The 20,380-nt window shown below is 41.0% G+C and overlaps 2 protein-coding genes across 4 annotated transcripts in view; both read right to left on the bottom strand.

Moving 5' to 3' along the window:
• Window positions 1-2,849: 2,849 nt before the first annotated feature.
• Window positions 2,850-3,308, bottom strand: PHLDA1 (pleckstrin homology like domain family A member 1; the record flags this gene model as incomplete). The annotated part of the gene is made up of 1 exon (XM_080338481.1): window positions 2,850-3,308. The coding sequence occupies one exon, from the start codon at window positions 3,306-3,308 to the stop codon at window positions 2,850-2,852; it is 459 nt and encodes a 152-aa protein (XP_080194607.1).
• Window positions 3,309-11,158: 7,850 nt separating this feature from the next.
• The window catches only part of NAP1L1 (nucleosome assembly protein 1 like 1), a 161,923-nt gene continuing 152,701 nt past the window's right edge, over window positions 11,159-20,380 (bottom strand). For all 3 annotated transcript variants that reach the window (XM_080340602.1, XM_080340604.1, XM_080340603.1), the window contains exons 8-15: window positions 20,078-20,149; window positions 19,274-19,413; window positions 16,132-16,277; window positions 16,018-16,037; window positions 14,643-14,765; window positions 13,623-13,655; window positions 13,145-13,195; window positions 11,159-11,363 (exon numbers count right to left, since the gene is read on the bottom strand). In XM_080340602.1, the coding sequence (XP_080196728.1) occupies window positions 11,328-11,363; window positions 13,145-13,195; window positions 13,623-13,655; window positions 14,643-14,765; window positions 16,018-16,037; window positions 16,132-16,277; window positions 19,274-19,413; window positions 20,078-20,149 (621 nt within the window). In that variant the 3' untranslated portion in view covers window positions 11,159-11,327. The remainder of the gene's footprint in view (window positions 11,364-13,144; window positions 13,196-13,622; window positions 13,656-14,642; window positions 14,766-16,017; window positions 16,038-16,131; window positions 16,278-19,273; window positions 19,414-20,077; window positions 20,150-20,380) is intronic.

Genomic DNA, 20,380 nt, shown 5'->3' with positions numbered 1-20,380 from the left:
CCGGCAAAAGTTTGTTTAACTATATCAGTCCAAACGGTTTTGAGAGCATCCTTCAGGCCAACTTAAAACAAGACACATGAGGTGAAAGTGGGACATTGACCTTGAACTGGTGAAGAAGAGCAGCAAATTCAAGTGAAAGCTGTTTCTTCAAACCTTAATGTCAATTATATTACTAAATTGGTCATATTTCATTTCAAAGCACAAATACTTCCAGAAGAGCAGTAAAATTTTAGCTTCAGACTAGATCCATAGACTTTTGTGGCATTCAGGGGCTTGCATCCACTGAGGACAGGAATATCTGCCTCTCCTAGAGAAATATGTGTCTCTGATCACACAGGAATTAATTTTCATCAATTACATGTATCTTTCAGTAGGCTAAAACGTATTTTAGTAGGTGAGATATCAGGGATACATCTGTATATCTGAAAAGGTGGATTAGTTACTCAGTAAACTGTAATTAATGACTCTAAAGAGAGGAGCCAAATTACAAATTACAGTCTATTTTGTGAGTCTTTGACTAGCTCATTAGAGAATCCCCTTACAGCTCTAACATCCAAGCATTAGTGGAATGATAATGGCAGATGTACAGAGATGTGGAAATGGGCTATTATGATTGCCAAGACAGCAAATCTAATCCTAGAAGATGCAGGGCACCTTCGATTTCGATTAGTCTCAAAGTAATAACTTCGTTAGGACAGCTGTAATCTACCATTCCAAGCTTGTCATGCAACCTTGTCAAGGGCCTGATTGGAAAGAAAAGCTTGGGAGCACAGAGGACCAGTGAGGTCCGGCTTTAATTCTGAACCATGATATGTTTTGCATGTCTAGTATGTGATCCCAAGAACTGGAGGCAAAGATCAAAAGAGAAGGAATAAGTCGAAATCTCTTTTATGCCTCACAGGACTAAGCTTAACTTAGGGTGAAGAAGAACAGACCATCATATGCGGTAGCCAATTCTGAGACCTTCCTTTGAGTGTCACTTCAGTCTTTCACTTTAAACACTTACAGAAACAGCTTGAATCAAGAATGAGGGGGCTTTCACGGTCAAGCTACACCTCAGTTATGCAAACAGCAAAGTCCTGGATGTGTGGCTAAAAAGATTCTGTTTACATTCATGTCACTTGTAAAGGGGCCAAAAGCAGTTTTCCTCATCACGCTAGTTAAAATAAATAGCTCCTCAGCTGCAACTTTTCACCTTGAACCAGAGAAAACGGGCCACATCGCTCAGTCCTGCTTACAACCACCCCACTTACTTCACACCAGAGAACCAGAGCTGTAGCAGCACACAACCCAAAATGGTCCATCACCTGGAGAGCCCTGTCCTAGAAAGCACACCGGCCTGGCTCCTTCCTCTGCCCTGGGGCAACAGCTCCATCCCGCTCTCACCAGCATCCACAGCCAAACTCCCACTGACTTTTAAGAGGCAGAGGAAGACACCAGCTGTGCAATTAGCCCTTTGTTTTCCAACTTCATGGCTTCGTCAACGTTTTTCGAGGCGAGATTGCACGTCTTTCACAACATCTGACACTGCTAAACACCGAAATTAATCTAGTTTGTCTCAGCTAGAGAGCAACTTTCAGCTTATGAAAACTGTGACCAAAATAATCCGTTTGCACACTAAGATGTAGATAAGATGGTTTTTAAACTAGGGGCTACTTTAATGTAAGACATTTAAAAACCTCCAACAAAATTTCAACAAAGGCCAAGAGCCCAGACCATGTAAAAAACAACCGTGAAGATGGAGCCCTGAACTCAGACACTAAGAAACGTTCCTAAGCGCAGCTCAGCTCCAGCTCTTCAGCCTAGGAGCAAGCACATCAAACGGGTAAGTGGAGTCCAACTGCGGCTCCTGCATCACAAAATAAGTTGGTCAGATTCCCTTCCACTCATACCTTAAAACAATGGCTTTTGATCTCAGAATAACAATCAGCATTACTTTTTGAATAACCAAGATTGCGTAAGATTTTATCATCTTCCACCATGTGTATATTTTAAAAGCTAATAATTTAAAACCCAGAATGTATTTGATAATTCTCGCTAAAGGGAAGAGTTTTCGTATGCAGTATGGGCTTCAGTCAAATTCCAAACCACACATCACACTTTCCATATTAGCGTTATACAGTGTATTTCAGGTAAAAATGAAAAACTCCATTGTCAACTCGCACATGGCTGAACTAACCAGATTTTTTTCGTTTCTTTAGGGGCTAATGTACACGCTGTTTTTTCTTTTGCTTGTTGTATACGGCCTACATTCAGAAATGTCTTGCAAACAAGCCTTTAAAAACCAAAACAAAACCTGAACAACCAACCCTAATAAATAAAACAAAATAAAATACATTAAAATAAAGTTACAGTACATCATGTCTCCTCGAAGTCTCATCACACCAAAGAATCCTTTCCAAGGTTCATAAATAATAGATTTGAAATGCTTCTCGGCACCGAGGGCGGCAAAGCAGCAGCTAGCTGGGGTTCAGGTTGTTGCGCCGCTTGTCTCCAGTCTACCTGCATCTCCGGCGTTTGCCCAGTTTTTGACCAAACTGAAGTACGTCCGCAACGAACGCTCTCAGTCCCGCTTCCCCGAAGCGCTTCGTTAACTTAACCTGCAATAAGACAGCACAGCACAAAGGGCACCCGGTGAGTTGAAGCAGCGGTGCCCGGAGCGGGTTCTTCCCGCCGCTGCGGGGCCAGGGCCGGGTCGAGCCCGGGACACCCGCGGGGCCGGCGCCGGGCGGGGAGTGCGGCCCCGGGGCAGCGGCGGAACGGGCACCGGGGGCAGGAGCGGAGCGGGCCCCGGGAGCGGGGGCTGAGCCGATGCCGGGGGCAAGAGCGGAGCGGCGGCCCTACCTGTGCTAGGCGGAGCTGGAGGCGCTGCGGAGGCGCGGGCCGTGGGGCTGCGCCAGGTGCTGCTGCTTCTGGCGGGTGGAGCGGACGGCGAGGATGGCTTGGCGGTTCTTGTACTGCACCATCTGCAGCGTGATCGCCGCGTTCCAGCCGTGCTCCTGCGCGCACCGAAAGTCGATCTCCTTCCCCTCGGCCATCACTACCGTGAAGTACACGTACTTGCCCTTCCGCTCCACGCAGTCCACCGTCTTCATGTTGGAGAAGTGAAGCTCCTTGATCTTGGCCGCCGGCTCGGCCGGCAGCGACGGCTGCTGCTGCTGCGGTGGCGGCGGCTGCTGCTTGGGGGGGATGAGGAGCAGCCCCTCTTCGGTGAGGATGCAGCGCTTCTTCTTCCAGAGCTGCAGGAGCCCGTCGCTCCTCTTCTCCAGCACCCCCTCCTTCACCGCCTTGCAGCCGCTCTCTAGCATCCTTCTCGCATGGGCCGGCGGGGCCGGGAGCCGCCGCCCGCAGGGGCTGGGGTCGGGGGGCAGCCGGCACCAGCCGATGACTCTCCGCCCCGCGCCGGCTCCGAGGCGGAGGGCCGGGAGCGTCCCGGCCCGCAGGAAGCGGAGCGGCTGCCGCCCGTACCGCGGCGTGGCGGGCTGCGGCGGGCGCGCTGCCGGTGCGGGCGGCTGGGGCGGCGGATCCTTCTCTCCCCTCGGCTTTTGAAGGCGCCTCTCCCACCCCCGAGTGACACCCAGCGGAACGAACGGGCGGCTCCTCCCGCCGGCAGCGGGGAAGCCCGACGGCGCGCCCGCGGTGCGCAGCGGAGGGGAGCGGCTGCCCCTCCCGGCCCGGCCCGCCCCGCCGAGCTGGGGGCTGCGCTCCCAGAGGCAGCTCCTCCTGCCCGGCCTGGCCTGGCCCGGCCGCCCCTCCGCTCAGCGGCGGGCAGCACCGCCGGCCGCAGGCATCCCGCCCCTCCGCCTAAAGCGCGGTGGCGAAGACGGAACGGGACGGTGCCGCGGAAAGGGTTTCCCCGCTGGAGGTAACGACGAAAGGCGAATATAGGGGTTAACGTGACGATTCAGACGCTTGATAGCGCTCATTTGCTCTCAGCAGGGTATTCCAGCAGTATTGATCGGAACAAATTTCCTTAACCTCCCCCACCCGGGGAAAAACGGCAAAGGAGCCCCTTCTGTGTGTTTTTGATATAAGGCCAATAAAACCGGTGCCAATTTTCAGCAAGACCCCGATACGTAAACGATCATCACTCCATAAAATTAAAGAAAGAGACTGACACACAGCTTAGTAGGGCAGCTTTATCCCTACACTTCTGCACTGCTCTCAGCTGTGCTGGGGAGAAGCAGCTTCTTCTGTATATATAAAAGACATCTTTACTCTCTGCAGCAGTTCGAGTAATGTGTAAGAAAGCAAGTATCCATATGGCTTCCAAAAGGAAACACTAGAGCCTTACTGCTTGGAAATTTTAAAAGTAGACTAGAAAAAAAACAAACCAATATCCCTAACCCACAAACAAAACCAAACTGGCAAAGACCTAGGACCATTTTCCTTGTTATTGGGCTTTGTTGTCACACATTTGCTTATTGTTTGGATTCTTCCCTGAGGTTAGCTTTTGAATTCATTTACTTGAGTAGAAAACTAAAGTGACCGAAGGTTAATATTAAACTAGTTAAGTCCTTTGATGTATTAGACCTAAATCAAAAGCCCACATAACTGAGTTGTCTGACAATGCCCATGTGAGTTGAATGCTGGAAGGTTCATACTGTGGGTGAGAGCACTATTTTTTTAGTATGCATTTAACACGGCCATTAAAAAAAAAAACACACACACCCTCCCCTAAAAAAAAACCTCACACCTCACTGTAATCTTGACAGCTGGGAAGCAAATTACACTGTAACACAGGTCAGTGAGAGCACATTAAAAGAAAAAGAAAAAAAAAATCAATGAATCGATAGCTTTTATGCAGTTTGTATCTGATAACATTTTAAAGAGTTTTTCCTCTTACTTTCTTTTCCTCTTGAAGTTCAGAGTTAATGTTGATAAATGATCGAGAGGTAAAAAATTAAGGTAATGATGGCAATTAAAATTATTTAGCTGTTTTACCTTTCCTGACATAATGGGAAGACATTCAAATCAGTGGAGGTGACTTGCTAGCCATAAACTGAACAAAAAGAGAGATTTAATATCTTAAACATCTATTTATCTAAACACTAATCCCTTTTGTGAAGTTAATATATATGCTATTAAGATACAGTTCATTCTCGCAACCATCTCACACCTATTTATCAGCCATACATGCTAGTTTCCAAAACATCTGAACACCATTTGCCATTGTCTATGTGAGCCTAAATTCCCCAGCACAAATATCTACATCTTCAGCTGCTGGTGCACATCCAAGGAGCCTCACACATGGCTTGAGGACTTAAGAGAATCTCCTGCTTCATCAACCGATGTGTTTTGCATCTACATCTTTACTCCTGATTGTGTCACATGAGAAGAGACTTGATTTTGAAATTGTCAAACTAAAACAAACAGGTTAAAATATATTCATGTATATCAAACAATTAAAATATTGAATTTATGTAAGCCATAGGACATCGAACTAAACCTACACAAGACTAATTTCTAGTCATTCACCTGTACAATTGTGGTTGCTGCTCCATCGGTGTCAGTGAATAACTATTTGATTCCAAGTAAATGCACTAACCAGTAGCATGGAAACCAGCCTGAGAGCCTAGAGTCACACACATTATTCTGTAACAAGCATTTGAGAACTTTTTTCCTTCTGAACACTGTACTGTAACAATTAAGAACATTAACACAAAATCTATATATAATTTAACGTGAAATTTTTCACTTGTTCTCAATGCTAATAGTAATTAATAATTGATTGAAGGCAAAAAAAAGTGAGACTAGTCTGGAAGGGCAAATATTTTCATCAAATATATAGGAGAACGGGACGAAATTCTAAATTTATTCTACTTCACCATTCCATGGCATAAGTTCTGTGAAGTGTTGAATATCAGATTTTTAATCCAATTTTAAACATCGATACACACACTCTGCTAATGCTTTATTCCTGGTGAAATTCATCTTAGCATGTGATGACAAGTAAACACGCAAAGCATCCATTTAAACTTGTACTCTGTAAAGCCAACAAATATTAACAGCTGTTTAAAATACACTACATTTGATCAAAACCACCAGAACAGGGAAAGCCTAGACTAGGGTAAGATGAAATACTTAGGGTTTCATGGTAAAAGAATAAGACATTCCAATTTAGTTGTGCAGAATTTGCCAGTAAAGGATAACAAACTTCATTGTGCTAGACTGGAAGTCAAAACTGAACTGCCAGAAATGTTTCCTCCATTAGCATTTTGAGAAAACACATTCAGCACCATTAAGCATACTACATATCCCACTGAGATTTTACTTCACTTCTCTTTAAATATGTATTTAAGCAACTACATTTATATTAAGCGTTCCATATGTGCTGCCTTTATTAAGGTTTCACTAAATACTGTGCAGGTTCTGCATCTGTGCCTCCAGAAATATCTGATGTGCAGATGCCTCCTACTGTCGAACCTGAAATACTACAACCTGGAAAAAACTGATGAAGTCTCTACATCTTAAGTCCACTTATTCCTTACTGATTGTTTTCCTTTTCCATATTCAAAGCTGATACGGCTAACAGAAATGTATGGTTGTTAAATACACTGGTCTCCTGTATCATGAGCTCCCTAACTTGAAGTTGTCAAGATTTTGTATGTCTAAGCTTAATTAAAAAGTAATTATAGTAATGGTAATTATTCATTTTAAACCCTGAAATATTGTTTTGGGAAACCACCATGAAAGACTAAAAGGCCCATAATTTTACTAGTGTTCTCCTGGGTAATGAACCTGCAGACAGCAGCCTGACACCAGCTATCAACTGAGTTTCAAAGGGATGCTAAACATATCTTGAGTGACAACCCTTAAACATCATCATTTCTTCCGTTACTGAGAAGTGGCTAAAACAAAAGCTTAAAAGGGAAACTTACAGAACATATAAAATGGTCATTGCTGGACTGAAGGAAAAAGAAGAAGAAAAAATAGCCAAGGACTGAGAAATATGTGACAGAGATATGTTACAATATGTTATATTAGCCATTAGACAGTAAGTGGTTCCTTCTTAAAGCATTTTGTTGATCTTTACCATCTCCCAGGAGTTTGATTGGAGCTTGCTGCTGACAGAACATTGAAGCCCTGAGCACTGGGAGGCAGACTTTCACTTTCAAAAATCCATCTCACTAATACGTGTATATACTCCAGAGTAAATCGGGCATAAATAGATGGAAGATTTACAATAACTAAATCAAAAGCATGGTCCCTTGCCCTAGCATTCTCTATAACCTACAGCAGTACTAAATGAACTTTTATCAATGATCTGGATGAGGGGGTTGAGTGCACCCTCAGTAACTTTGCAGATGACACCAAGTTGTGTGGGAATGTTGATCTGCTGGAGGGTAACAAGGCCACAGAGAGGGACCCGGACCAGCTAGATTGTTGGGCTGCGGCCAGTTGTATGAGGTTTAACAAGGCCAAGTGCTGGGTCCTGCACTTGGGTCACAACCCCAGGCAGCGCTACAGGCTCAGAGAAGAGTGGCTGCAAAGCTGCCTGGAGGAAAAGGACCTGTGGGTGTTGGTCAACAGGCAGGTGAACATGAACCAGCAGTGTGCCCAGGTGGCCAAAAAGGCCAACAGCATCCTGGCTTGTATCAGGAATAGTGTGGCCAGCAGAACTAGGGAAGTGATCATCCTCCTCTACTATGCACTGGTGAGGCCCCACCTCGAAACCTGTGTTCAGTTTTGGGCCCCTCACTACAAGAAAGACATTGAGGTGCTGGAAAGAGTTCAGAGAAGGGCAACAAAACTGGTGAGGGGTCTGGAGCACAAGTCTGATGAGGAGTGGCTCAGGAAACTGGGGCTGTTTAGCCTGGAGAAGAGGAGGTTGAAGGGAGACCTTACAGCTCTCTACACCTACCTGAAAGGAGGTTGTAGCATGGAGGGTGTGGGTCTCTTCTGCCAAGTAGCAAGTGACAGGACAAGGCGAACTGGCCTCAAGTTACACCAGGGGAGGTTTAGATTGGATATTAGGAAAAATTTCTTTGTGGAAAGGGTTGTCAGGCATTGGAACAGGCTGCCCAGGGAAGTGGTGGTGTCACCATCCCTGGGGATATTTAAAGACATGTAGATGAGGTTCTTGGGGACATGGTTTAGTTCCAGTGTTAGGTTAACAGTTGGACTTGATGAACTTGAGGGTCTCTTCCAACCAAAATGATTCTATGATTCTACAAAGAAACTCAGACTATTGGCATTGCAGCTGCTCCTGCCTGTCCCTTGCACATCAAATAGATGCTTTCCAAAACATTGAAGAGCACTGTCAATATTGCTGAAAGTGTAGAATTACAAAGATGCATCCCCCTCCATCAAGCTCAAGCTCCAAGGCACCCTTCCCTCTACATCTAAAGCGCCAGTTAATTCTCCGGCCTCTTTCCTCACCAACCCCCCCATTTTTCCTTAATATAATTCTCCCTTTAGTACAGCGACCAAAACTAGACAGAAGGCACCATTTACACCAACCTTAAACTCCGGTGCAGTACTTCAACAACTGACCAAGAAATCTTATTTCAGTGACACATTTTCCTAGACTTGAACTTGTTAACAACAAGGTAACTTGTCTAATTCTAAATGAGGAGTTTCTCTATGGCTGGTATAAATCTGTAAGAAGTGAAAAGAATGAGTCACAAAACTCCAGTCAATGTTGAACGTTTAATGTTCCTGCTACATACTGCCTTTCAGAATTGCTAAACAAGAGTGTTGATCACAAAACTACATTGAGCACCAAAACAGTTTTTATTTAACTGATCTCATAAGAAATGGCACCTCCATTTATATGATTATGTCCTTCCTTTTGCTGCAGTCTGGAGAGCACAAGAACCAGCAAGCCAACCTAGAGAGAAGCTCAGTAAAATCCACTGATGGAGACGGATTTATGGCTCTGGATCTTGCAGACTGCAGGTGAGCTTTGACATCTACCAACTCCTCTTTTCAAATATGGTATCCCATAGTAGGGTATGAAGATATTAATGAGAAAGCAATCAAAACACAAACAATTTCTTTAGAATAACAACTTCTGAAATTCATTGGACAACTTTTAATGGAGCTTTCTCTTTTTAAGATACAGTTGCCAGATGCTGTTAGTAAAAGTGGGCTAGATCTAAGTAAGGACTTCAGATACTTTTCATGTCCTAAAGTATGAACCCCAAAGCCCCCAACTGACTGCTCAAGCTCATAACATGTCACCAGTTTGATTTCTGCATGCCCTGAAGTTTAAACTTCATCCTGGGAAACATTCATAAAAGAGACAGAGTGATATGCAAACACCTGGCAAGGTCAGTGCTTCAAAGGATAAGCATTTTATGTCAGGATTTATGTCAGCACAAGAACATAACTATATCTACTTTAAGACACAGCTACCAGACAATGTGATGTTAACCTTTCATTACTGTATTTTTTTATGCTATGATGTATGGGTTACCTAAGGGCACAGCTTTGACTGTACTGTTTTATATATAGCTATAGATAACAAGAGCTCCTTGCTCTCAAGTCCATAAATATCTGGAGAGATGAAGCCTGGAAGGGATTCTGAAATGAGGAAGTGTTCAAGGAATAAGAATAAAAACAAACACAAACAAAACAGTTTAGTCAGAGCACACTAAGCCACTTCTTCTCAGGGGGCATGAGGATTCTGAAGGGCACTTGGGATAAGCCATATTTTCTATTACTTACCCTCCAAGCAAGAGACATGCTAGAGATTCTACCACCAGCTCCATCCTCACATGGCTGTTGCCTCCTGCTTGCCCTGCTCTTTTCAAACCTTTAACCCTCTATGGCTAAGTCAGTATATCAGTGGAAAAAAGCTACTGTAGAAATAGATCCATGGCTAGGCTGGACCTTTTCATACTTCAAAAAGTTACCTGGGTACTTGCTTAAAAGACCAGAACTTCTACAGTTATGTGAAGGACAAGACCGCATAGAGTATAGCAGTACCTTAGTGACTGGGAAAACTCCAGTGGAAGACTTCAAGTTCATAGTTTCAAGCTGAGCACATTCAATCCACAACTCAGGAGCGTAAGAAAGATCTACCTCATATGTGTCAACTAACAATGAACATCCAATATGGAAGAAGTATGAACCAGAACATACAAGCATAAGCACAGTGAAAAGATTCTTAGGTGAGGAGAGACAAATTCCTTGGGGCTTGTTTCCTCCTCTGCAGATGTTTGATACAGTGAATACAAACTAGAATATAGCCAAGTTTTCTAGCACTCCCTTATGCTGCTGCAGGGCAAATTTTGTTCAGGACAACCAAGCCCTATCTATACAGACTGGAAATTCAAGGTACCTTTTTTGGCTCCAGATTTCACACTAATAACCAGTGCTTCAGAGTCAGGTGCAGCAATATTGAAGTCCTTTACCAGATCTAGCCCCACTTCTAAAAACTTGTCTTCTCCAAAATGGCAGCATTGACCAATCACCAAAATTCTAGCTCAGATTCACAAGTATCACACTGCCAGTGGAAAGTATGGATCAAACTTCACAAACTATTTTGTTTGTTTCAAAATGCTGCACAATTTACTTTTCAGTAACTCAACTTTTATTTCCAGTAAAAAGTGAACTGCAGCATGAAAGACATGCTTTACCAGTTCACACATGCAGATACACACATCATAATAAAACAAGACTAGCTTTTGAAAATACTAGGTTTTATTCACACCCCAGTGGTAAACAATAATCTTAATATGATGACTAAGTTTCTTTTGTAGATCACTATGTCACATAAAATACAAAACCCATAGCATAAACAAGCTGACAGTTATGAATGTTTAATGTGGTCTCGTTGGTAATTAAACAAGTTATACTAGTCTTCTCAAGTAGTCAAATTCAAAATGCATCATCATCTCCTAGTTAGTACAAGTCACTGCCATTTCTATAACAAGGTAATGAAGGCACAGCTAGTGCAAGCAGACTTAAACCCGTTCAGACTACTGGGCTGAAAAATACTTTGGTTGGTTCTTCAGGAGAGAGTTTTCTCTAAAGAAATATTGGTCTCAGTTAACAGTTCTGATAATCTTCACAGCTGCAGTCTAATAGCTACATGACAAAGACTTCACAAGAACCAAACTATGTAGCAATGAATTAACATTCATGCTTTAGGGGATTTACTGCATTCTACATATTGGCAGAAAATTATACTGTTAAAATGCTAGGTAGATTGAACCTACATTTTAAACTGGTTCTTATGTGTTCGATTTTTTTTTTTTTTTTTTAACAAATTGGTTACTTATTTCTACCAAGATACAAAACATAAGGCTGTAAGTAACTAATAGTTGTGTTTAGGCTATTACAGTGCAGGTAATCCTCAAGGCCACATACACACTGCTTCACTGCTGCTTGCATTCTGCTGGGTTTTGATCCTTCTGTTGAGAAAAGAGGAAATATCAGTTTAAAGATAGTGTTTTAAAAGAACTATTAATATTGCTAAGCATACTTTCTCAAGTTCCAGTATTCATGTTCTTCCATCATCTTTTCCCTTAAAGTAATTGGTTCATATTAGTAACACTGCTGCCTCTGGTTGTGGCAACAGCCACACTGCATTTATTTTGTGCATGGCTATTACCCAGAACAAAAATCAGTTTATAATTAAGTGTGGTGGGATACTCGGAAAGATACAAAAACTGGAAAAAGGAGAAGGAAAGTTAAACACAGTAAAAAACAACCCAGCTCAGAAGTATCCATGCTTTCTGCAGTCTGAGGCAAAAGAAACTTCATGTGGTCAGCAGCAAGGGCACAACCTTACTCCAGAAGCCCCTGTAGAGCAATGCAATGAAACACCAAATCATGGTACATTCCTACCACTCTAGAAATGTCTTTTGCAATAAAGTTCAGTTGTTAGAAAATCCTAACGTGGAAAATTTCTTCTGTTATACTGAAACAGACAAGCAACAATATCTCACAGTAATAGGCAAATTTAAGGAAAAGAATTTTTGGGGACAGAGTTCAGTTGCAAGTTTTACTCCACTATCTTGGTCTGGATAGCTGTTCTAGGAGCACAGTGCTTTAATAAATTCAGCTGGCTTTCAGTCTGTGATCAGCTTACAACTATTTATTCTTGTGTCAATACACTGTAGTACCACTACTGTCTCTAGCCCTTTGGCAGTTCTCTCCAAAACTGAGTGTACAGTCTTACCCTTTCTCAGTTCTGTTTAGCCTCAAAAAGCAACCTGAAACAGTGGAAGTAAGAAGCCCATCTTGGAGAATTTTAATTTTGATTCCAAAACGTTCTTGATAGGAAGCAATTTGAATACACTATAGCAGAGGAAACCTCACTAACAGGTTGTACATTTTGAAAAATAGTTCTGTACCCTACACATCTTTCTAAATACAAGCTAAGATTATGTAATTCTTTCAATAGTACTCTGATTGTAGCTCAAACCATTCCTACTGAAAAATAATACTGCCTCCTCTGAAATTACAATAATATTTTGCAGCAGACAACTTTAGTTCACACCGACTTCCTTTTCATGACTGCAACTTTCACATACCACCATCAGATGCTTTCAGCCAGCCAAACATGCCAGGAAAAAAAGCTATGAATCGAGTGGCTTGCAATCAAATCACCTTTCCCACAAACTGAACCTGACTAGTCATGTGTCCTTCCCATGCAGTAAGAAAGCTGCCAGTTGTTCTTAGCTGTTCACATTTTAGTACTTGGCTGTAGATGCATTCCTGAACCTTGACTCCTGCTACCTCAAGCAATAAAAGGCTTGCTGTTATCTTCCCTGAAACAGCCTCTGTTTTGTACTGTGCTGGGAAAATCTGTGCCAGTCAGCTTGTGACATGTTCCTAAAAACTGAACCTGGATTACTCAGTTCTCCGTATGTCCTTAGAACAATTATACAACATTTAAATCATTAGCAGCAATTTGCTGCATAACAAGTTTATAGAAAAGCAAGCCTGACTAAATTCAGTACTCAAAGCCAAGTTACTTTCACAAGATGATTCCTGGAGAAGGAACTCTAAAAAAGTTGCTCTACCAATACTAGTCTGTTGGAACTGCGACTAAAGCAGCCTCAGCCAAAACATACTCATCATATGAACTATTGAGTAAATACTGAAATTAAAAAAAAATTATCAAGATTTATATTTTAAGTGTGTATATGCATACACAAACTTCAAACATGCTTTTTTAATTCCTTACTTTTGGGTCATATTCAGGATCATGTTCTTCATCTGCCTCCTCTTCCCCCTCCTGAAAGAAAACATTTGTTCAAATATCTCTAGCTTATCCACATGCAGCTTCCTGAGACATTTTCAAGAAAACTAGGATTATATTATATTCTTTAATACATTAATTACCACTTCAGTTTGCCCTCCATAAAGCACATCGTCTTTTGACATCAGTTGCAACTTAATTCGTAAGATACTTTAGGGTTGTCTTAATCTGCTTTGTGGTGGTTAGTTTGTGTTTTGTGGGGTTTTTTTGTTTGCTTGCCTTTTTGTTGATTTTTTTTTTTAATATTCACCTTAGATCCACAAAATAATGTGTTGTATGTTACATTCATAAGTCATACTTAAATTTGTGTCCAGAGCATTCAAAAACTAAAGGAATTCTTACTCTTATTCCACATAAACTACAGAAGGGAAAACATTTAAGTTAAAGCCTTATGTTAACTTACCTCATCATCTGCCTCTTCCCCTTCCTCATCATACTAGGAAAGAAAATAAATGGTTTTGACAGTGTCATAAATGCAGTCATTTATGGCTCAAGTACAGCAAGATAAATCAGAGACCACATTGTATTATACTCTAAGAGAACTTCCTATACCTGACAGATTTAAGAATGCTTTATGCATCAGCATGAACAATAGTCAGTCTCTCAGGCTATGCTCTGGTAAACTGCCTACCTTAAGAGTTCCTTACATGCAACACTGGAAGAACTTATTAGACTTTGGTAACATTTCTGGGCAGTAGGGTGTCTCAAAGTCTAAGGCAATCTGTACAGTCAGTCACTTCCTTCCTCTTCCTCCTTGAGCCACAGCTTTGGATTGAGGGCTAACATTTTACATTTTAAAAATTGATTTTAAGGCTGGACTTATCTTAGCCAAATCAAACTGTCCTTGTTTGTGTGGAGGCAGAGGAGAGAAAATATTTTACCCATATAAAGTTCTGGGGTTTTGTGGTTTGTTTTTTGAGCTTAGCTCCTTTAAAGTGCTTAATTCAAGCTTTTGCAGAGCTTGCCTTGAATATGTTGGCATACTTTGCGCTTAGCTAACATTTTTTATGATAAGTGCCCTCCTGAAAGAATCAGGCTTGAATCTCAAAGGAACTTGGTAGCCCAGTATCTCTGGTAAGCACAAATAGTAGGTTGAGCAGCTAGACAGACTGATTTTTTCTCTGGCAGTTCATTATGGTTCTACCAAAATATTGAGTACACCACCCTAGGAATGCCTTACACAGAAAATTCTACTCAGACATACTCTAAATGTTCAGCTTCTGCCACAAAACTCTGAAGTCACTACTTCAAAAATGAAGTACTTTTGTACTGCTCTTTATTGAACACTCTAGGAAGCTCAGCTGAAACTAACGTTGATACATCCCATTGTAAGGATACCAACAATGTTGGTCAGAAATTACCCAAAGTCTTAAAGCAGTATTATTTCAAAGTTCTTAGTGTTTTGAAAGAACATTATACTTACATCTTCATCATCATCTTCAATAGCTTCTCCTGTGAAGTACAATACTGATCGGGGAACTATACGTTCACGCAAGAAATGGCCTATTTCAAAGTCTGCAGCAAGGATTGCCTCAGCATCATCATCCTGCATTAAAAAAACCCCACATAAATAAAACAACATTTCCTAAACCATAAGCTGGTAACTACGTTTGACACAAGTTGCACAGACTTTGATGTGGTCAGATTTTTACAAATCCCATGTGCTGACTTATTTGGTTCAGGACTTACCTTATAGAGTTGAAACTGTGAAGCCAAGTTGTACACTTTAAACAGCCTACCTGCTTTATGCAGTGGGGAGATCACTTCTTCAGTAAGCTTAATTACACAAAATTCTGGAGTTTAAGTTTTATTCTTTCCCCACTCCCAACTTGCTTTTGTTCTAAATAGAAAAACTGCTTAATACCTCCCATAGATTTTCAATTCATACACACAATACTCTTAAGAACTAAATACTAGCCAGGTGAGCCTACCTAAAGATTTTACAAGCTACTTTTAATTTCTACAGTGCATGTCCTCCATGATTCTCATTAGGCAAGCCATTGTGAAGCACCTGAACACCTAAAAATACTGTGATGCAGGCCCAGATTTTCACTCCTTTTGCTTACACACCAAGTGTTCTGCTGTTCCTCATCTGAGAAGTTATTTTCAATTTAAAATGTGCTTTTTTAAAAAAAAAAAAAAAAAAACAGATGAGCACACAGCTCTTGGTGTCCCTGACAACTGGAGTTTTAACATGCTTCTGGAGGCTTTAATCAGATTTCTTACTAAAGCTGCATAATAAAGCACTTAAGTGTTTTCGGTAGTTTTTCTCCTTAGAAAAACATCGCTTATTGCCACAGTTTTCTACTAGTGAGCACACAAAAGTGGGCTCTTGCAGTTTTCTGTTCTTGTTTTATTACTTTGTCCAAGAGTTAATAATCTTGGGAAATTTTTAACAGCATAAAACATAAACCAGATACATGCAGCCATTAGAGAAGATCATCCAAACAATACCCAAAGGGAGAGACTTACATCACTCATTAGACCAAAGGCTAATAACAAAGATTACTATTTTTGTACAACTGTTAACAATTTGCAAGGTAGCTTTCAGGAAGGATAAGCTGTTACGGTTTACTAAACTGAACTCTACCATCCAATTCAACAAATACTCCTCCTAATACAGAAAACTCAAATACCTACTATTCATCACAAGTATTCTCAGTGAAATATAGAAACAGTTAAAACTAGAGCTGCTTAAGAAATTCCCAAACAATTTCAGCAAACACTTTGTATATAAAGCATGAATTCTTTTACTGGTGTTTCCCCTCTACCCCCTTATTTTAAAAAAGACAACTTACCAGGTCTCCACTTTCAGGAACTGTACAAAAAAAAAAAGAAAAAGAAAAAGAAACAAGTGAGTGAAGTACATAATACATCTAAAGTTAAGGCAGATAAACTAATACTGAGTTTACCTTCAGGAGGACTAAAGAAGTTGAAGAAAGAATCATTAGAAACAGTTTTTGTCACGGTTCTAACTGTTCCACGACCCTTATGCTTCTGCTTCTTCTTAATGGTTTTCAAAGTAACATTCTTCCCTTTCTTCCAGTCTATTTGGCAACTAGAGAGGAAAGAACACACACAACAGCTGCCACTTAATACCATTCTACTTGTTACAGGTACCTGCTGAAACTATAACAACTGCAAAGGATGCAGTGAATATAAATGTTAAGGTAGTGTTTATACAGTGCTACCTTTTATGAGTTTATACTTGAGAACAAAAGTAACAGGTTCATTTTTAGGATTGAATTTTTTTCATCTGAAAGTTTCTCTTTCTCCACTCAATCTCTGAAATAGTAATTTTAATTTGCTACCAAGTTCTACCCAGTACTATCACAGCCTGGTGTCATGTAATTTTTAGCACTACCTATCCCATTATAAGGTAATGTCACATTTGGTCATGCTAGTTGTGCCAAAGTTTACCAAAGCCCTTGAAATAATGCATCAAGGAGGAACATCATTTTTGGTTGGTTTTTAGTTGTTAGTTTATGGGATTTTTGCCTCTTATTTTTCACAACTCTGTCCTGCTAAATCATGCCCACAGGCTTGTCTGACACACATAATTCTGGGGACATGTAAATGAAGAAGTCATATCACTAAGACCATTCACATGTGTGGAAGTTTCTGATTAGACACCTTTAAAGACTCAAAGGAAGGAGATGAGTTGTTTGGGGATAAGAGGCAGCTGTCCTAGCTAACACACAAAACAAGGACTACGAATAAATCATTTTCACTGAAGCAGAGAATCACCTTACAGCAACCTCTGTCAGGATTTATGCTTTTCAAAACCAGTCCAAACTGGAGAAGACAAAACAGTTTGATCAAAGCTACTCAAGCACTTAAGACTAAATCTTACAGGACATTTGCAGAAATATATTACACTAAGTGACTGGAAAATGAAGAGGTAAACAAAAGTCAGTATCAGTAACTGCACAGTAAGGTATGGGTAAAACCAACCCTGACTATGTAGTGATAGGCTCTAAATTAGTTATCACTCAGATCAGTCAAAACATGAGACATTAAGATGAAAATAACCGAACAGGTCAGAAAGCACAGAACCCTGATGTACCCATATGGCTAATTATGTACAACTCAAGTTTTTTGTCCTTCTGTCCACAAGAAAAAGGATACATGCAGAATAAAGAGATTTAGTCTGAGGAATAACAGCTAATTTAGAACAAAAGACATTACAGAGAAAGGAATGTGACAGATCTTTAAAATCATGAGGAATCTGGAGTTAATAGGACATGACTGTTCTCCATTTCTCAAATAGATCACTTGAAAGACACTCAGAGGCACATTCAACAGCTATAAAGCAAACTGGACAACACCACAGAAAGTAAAATTGTAACAGACTTCCCCAAATGCTGCATGTCAAAAATACAAAGGAAGTAAAAGAAGTGATCGAACAAATTTTGAAAAAAGCTATCGAAGTGTAGAAAAAGTTAACACCATCCATGTCTTTCAATTCCACCATAGTGAATGCAGAACAGTATTTCTAGAGAAATACTGATTAAATTTTGTATTTATACATACTTATGCACAAACTATGTCCTTCAGGTATGCTTTCCAAACAGCACAAGAGCTCTCAATCCCCATGTGTAAGAAATCAGAAATAGCAAAAAGACTGGTGCTGCTGAGTAAAGAGCTGCTGGTTAAACTAAAGGGCAAGAAGGAAATGCAGGGGCAGCAAGCAGAGACAGGTAGCCTGGGAAGCGTACAGGGACATTGTCTGGTTGGGTAGGGATGGGGTCAGGAAAGCCAAGGTGCAGATGGAGATAAACATAACTCGTAACAACTTAAGGAGAAAACTGGCATTCTCAACCACCTTTTTGCCTCGGTCCTTAATGTCAATCTCTCTAAATAGGAGAGGTATAGATTTGACGGATGGACTATTCCGTGGATAAGGAATTGGCTGGACTGTCACATCCAGAGACTAGTAGTCAATAGCTCAATGTCTAGATGGAAATCAGTGATGAATGGTGTCCCTCAGGGGTCCGTACTGGGACCAGTACTGTTTAATATCTTCATCAGTGACAGTGGGATCAAGTGCACCCTCAGCAAGTCTGCAGACAACACTATGCTGATTGGAGTGGTTGACATGCCTGAGGGACAGGATGCCATCCACAGGGACTTGTACAAGCATGGGCTCATGTTAATCTCATGAGGTTCAACAAGGCCAAGTGCAAGGTCCTGCACCTGGATCAGGGCAACCGCCAGGATCAATACAGGCTAGGGGATGACAGGATTGAGGGAAGCCCTGCAGGGGAAGACTGGGGGGTACCAGTGGATAAAAAGCTGGACATAAGCCAGCAATGTGTGCTTGCAACCCAGAAAGCAAATAATATCTTGGACTGCATCAAAAGGAGTGTGGTCAGCAGGTCAAAGGTGGTCATTCTGCACCTCTACTCTGCTCTGCCCAGGAAAGACATGAACCTGTTGGAGTCCAGATGAGGCCACCAAGATGATCAGATGGATGGAACACCTCTAAGAGGCCAGGCTGAGAGAGTTGAGGTTGTTTAGCCTGGAGAAGAGAAGGCTCCAGGGAAACCTTATTGCAGCCTTTCAGTACTTGAAAGTGGCCTATAAGAAAGATGGGGACAGACTTTTTAGCAGAGTCTGTTGCAATAGGGCAAGAGGTAATGCTTTTAAACTAAAACAGGGGAGATTCAGGCTAGATACAAGGAATAAACTTTTTTATCATAAAAGTGGTGACCAGAGAGGTGGTAGGTGCCCCATCCCTGGAAACATTCAAGGCTAGGCTGGACAGGGCTCTAAGCAACCTGATCTAGTTGAAGATGTTCCTACTCATGGCAGGGAACTTGGACTAGATGAGCTTTGAAGGTCCCTTCCAGCTCAAACCATTCTACAATAAAATATATAGGTTTATATATTGTATTGAAAAACACTAAAAATCTGAAGTTGATCCCAGCCTGTTACAAGTTACTATGTAGCAATATCTTTTTCAGCACCTTCCCAAGATGCTGGACGTCTACAGTTGGATAATGCTAAGGAAGAAAATGTTACATGGTCTTAAAATTACTTACTAGCACTTACCCTGTACAACCCATGATTTCTGGTCCATCAAAGGAGAAGGGATCAGAATCATCTGGCTCTGACCTCATTCTATATGTCTTTGTCAACACTTCATTTGTGAAGTAGTCGTTTGGTTCAAAATGAAATTCTAATGTGAAACTCTTAAAAAGAATTGTAGAGCGACAAATTCAGCCATTTAGTAATATATACATTTAACTTCTAAGTAACTAAAATCCAAAACCAAAAACACAACATGCAACAGAACATAACCGTGCCTACCAATACTGAAGCAGCATGTATACATAACTTATTCTGCAATTTGGTGCCCAAGTTGTACAGTAAATATTCAAATGTTTTCATTGAACATGTGGATATTTCACTTACTACTTAATATATTGCTTGTAGTAATGACACAAGATCTCCTGGTGAACAGTTTTCCAGGTGCTAAGGCAGAGATAGCTTGCTAAGTTTTAATATTTTAAATTGAGAAGCTATCTGCTTTCTAACAAGGAAATTATACCTGATTATAACACTTACACAAAAGGTTCCTGAAGGTATCAAAATGTAAAGGTGAAACTTAGTCATCTGATATTAAGGCCAAGTAACTAGCTCATCAGAATATGAAGGTTAAATTAAGTATAAATTCATTCATATGATACTGCAAGACTAGTACTGGTCTTTGTACTATTTTTCAGAAGACAAGAAGCAGCTGCATATTTTTGATGATCACCATAAGACAACTGGCTATCACAGACCACACTACTCATATACAAATAAAAGTCTTAAGATAACACAGAAGTAATCTGTTTAAGAAGTTCAACTAACCATAGGCTGTCCAACTTCTGAAAATTTCACTTTGATATCTTTTAAGTGTTTCAGGATAGGTTCATCATGTTCCTGTAAAGAAGACAGTTTATTCAATTTTCATAACATTAAATCATACACAGATTTAAGACCCTGCAGTGATCAAGAGCCATATTTAGATTCAGTCTCTCACAGGACAAGAACCTGGATACAGCACTGAAACATTTCCACGAATGTGACCAGCAGGTGGTGGTAGGGAAGTAGAGATGGCAACAGTGGCTGTATAGTTTCCACTGCAGTACACAACCTCAATCTGCAGAAACG

This window comes from Nesoenas mayeri (genome assembly GCF_963082525.1).
Source record: "Nesoenas mayeri genome assembly, chromosome: 1".
NCBI classification, from domain to species: Eukaryota; Metazoa; Chordata; class Aves; order Columbiformes; family Columbidae; genus Nesoenas; species Nesoenas mayeri.
Note: the sequence above shows the minus strand (reverse complement) of the source record. Positions and strands in the feature narration are given on the sequence as shown.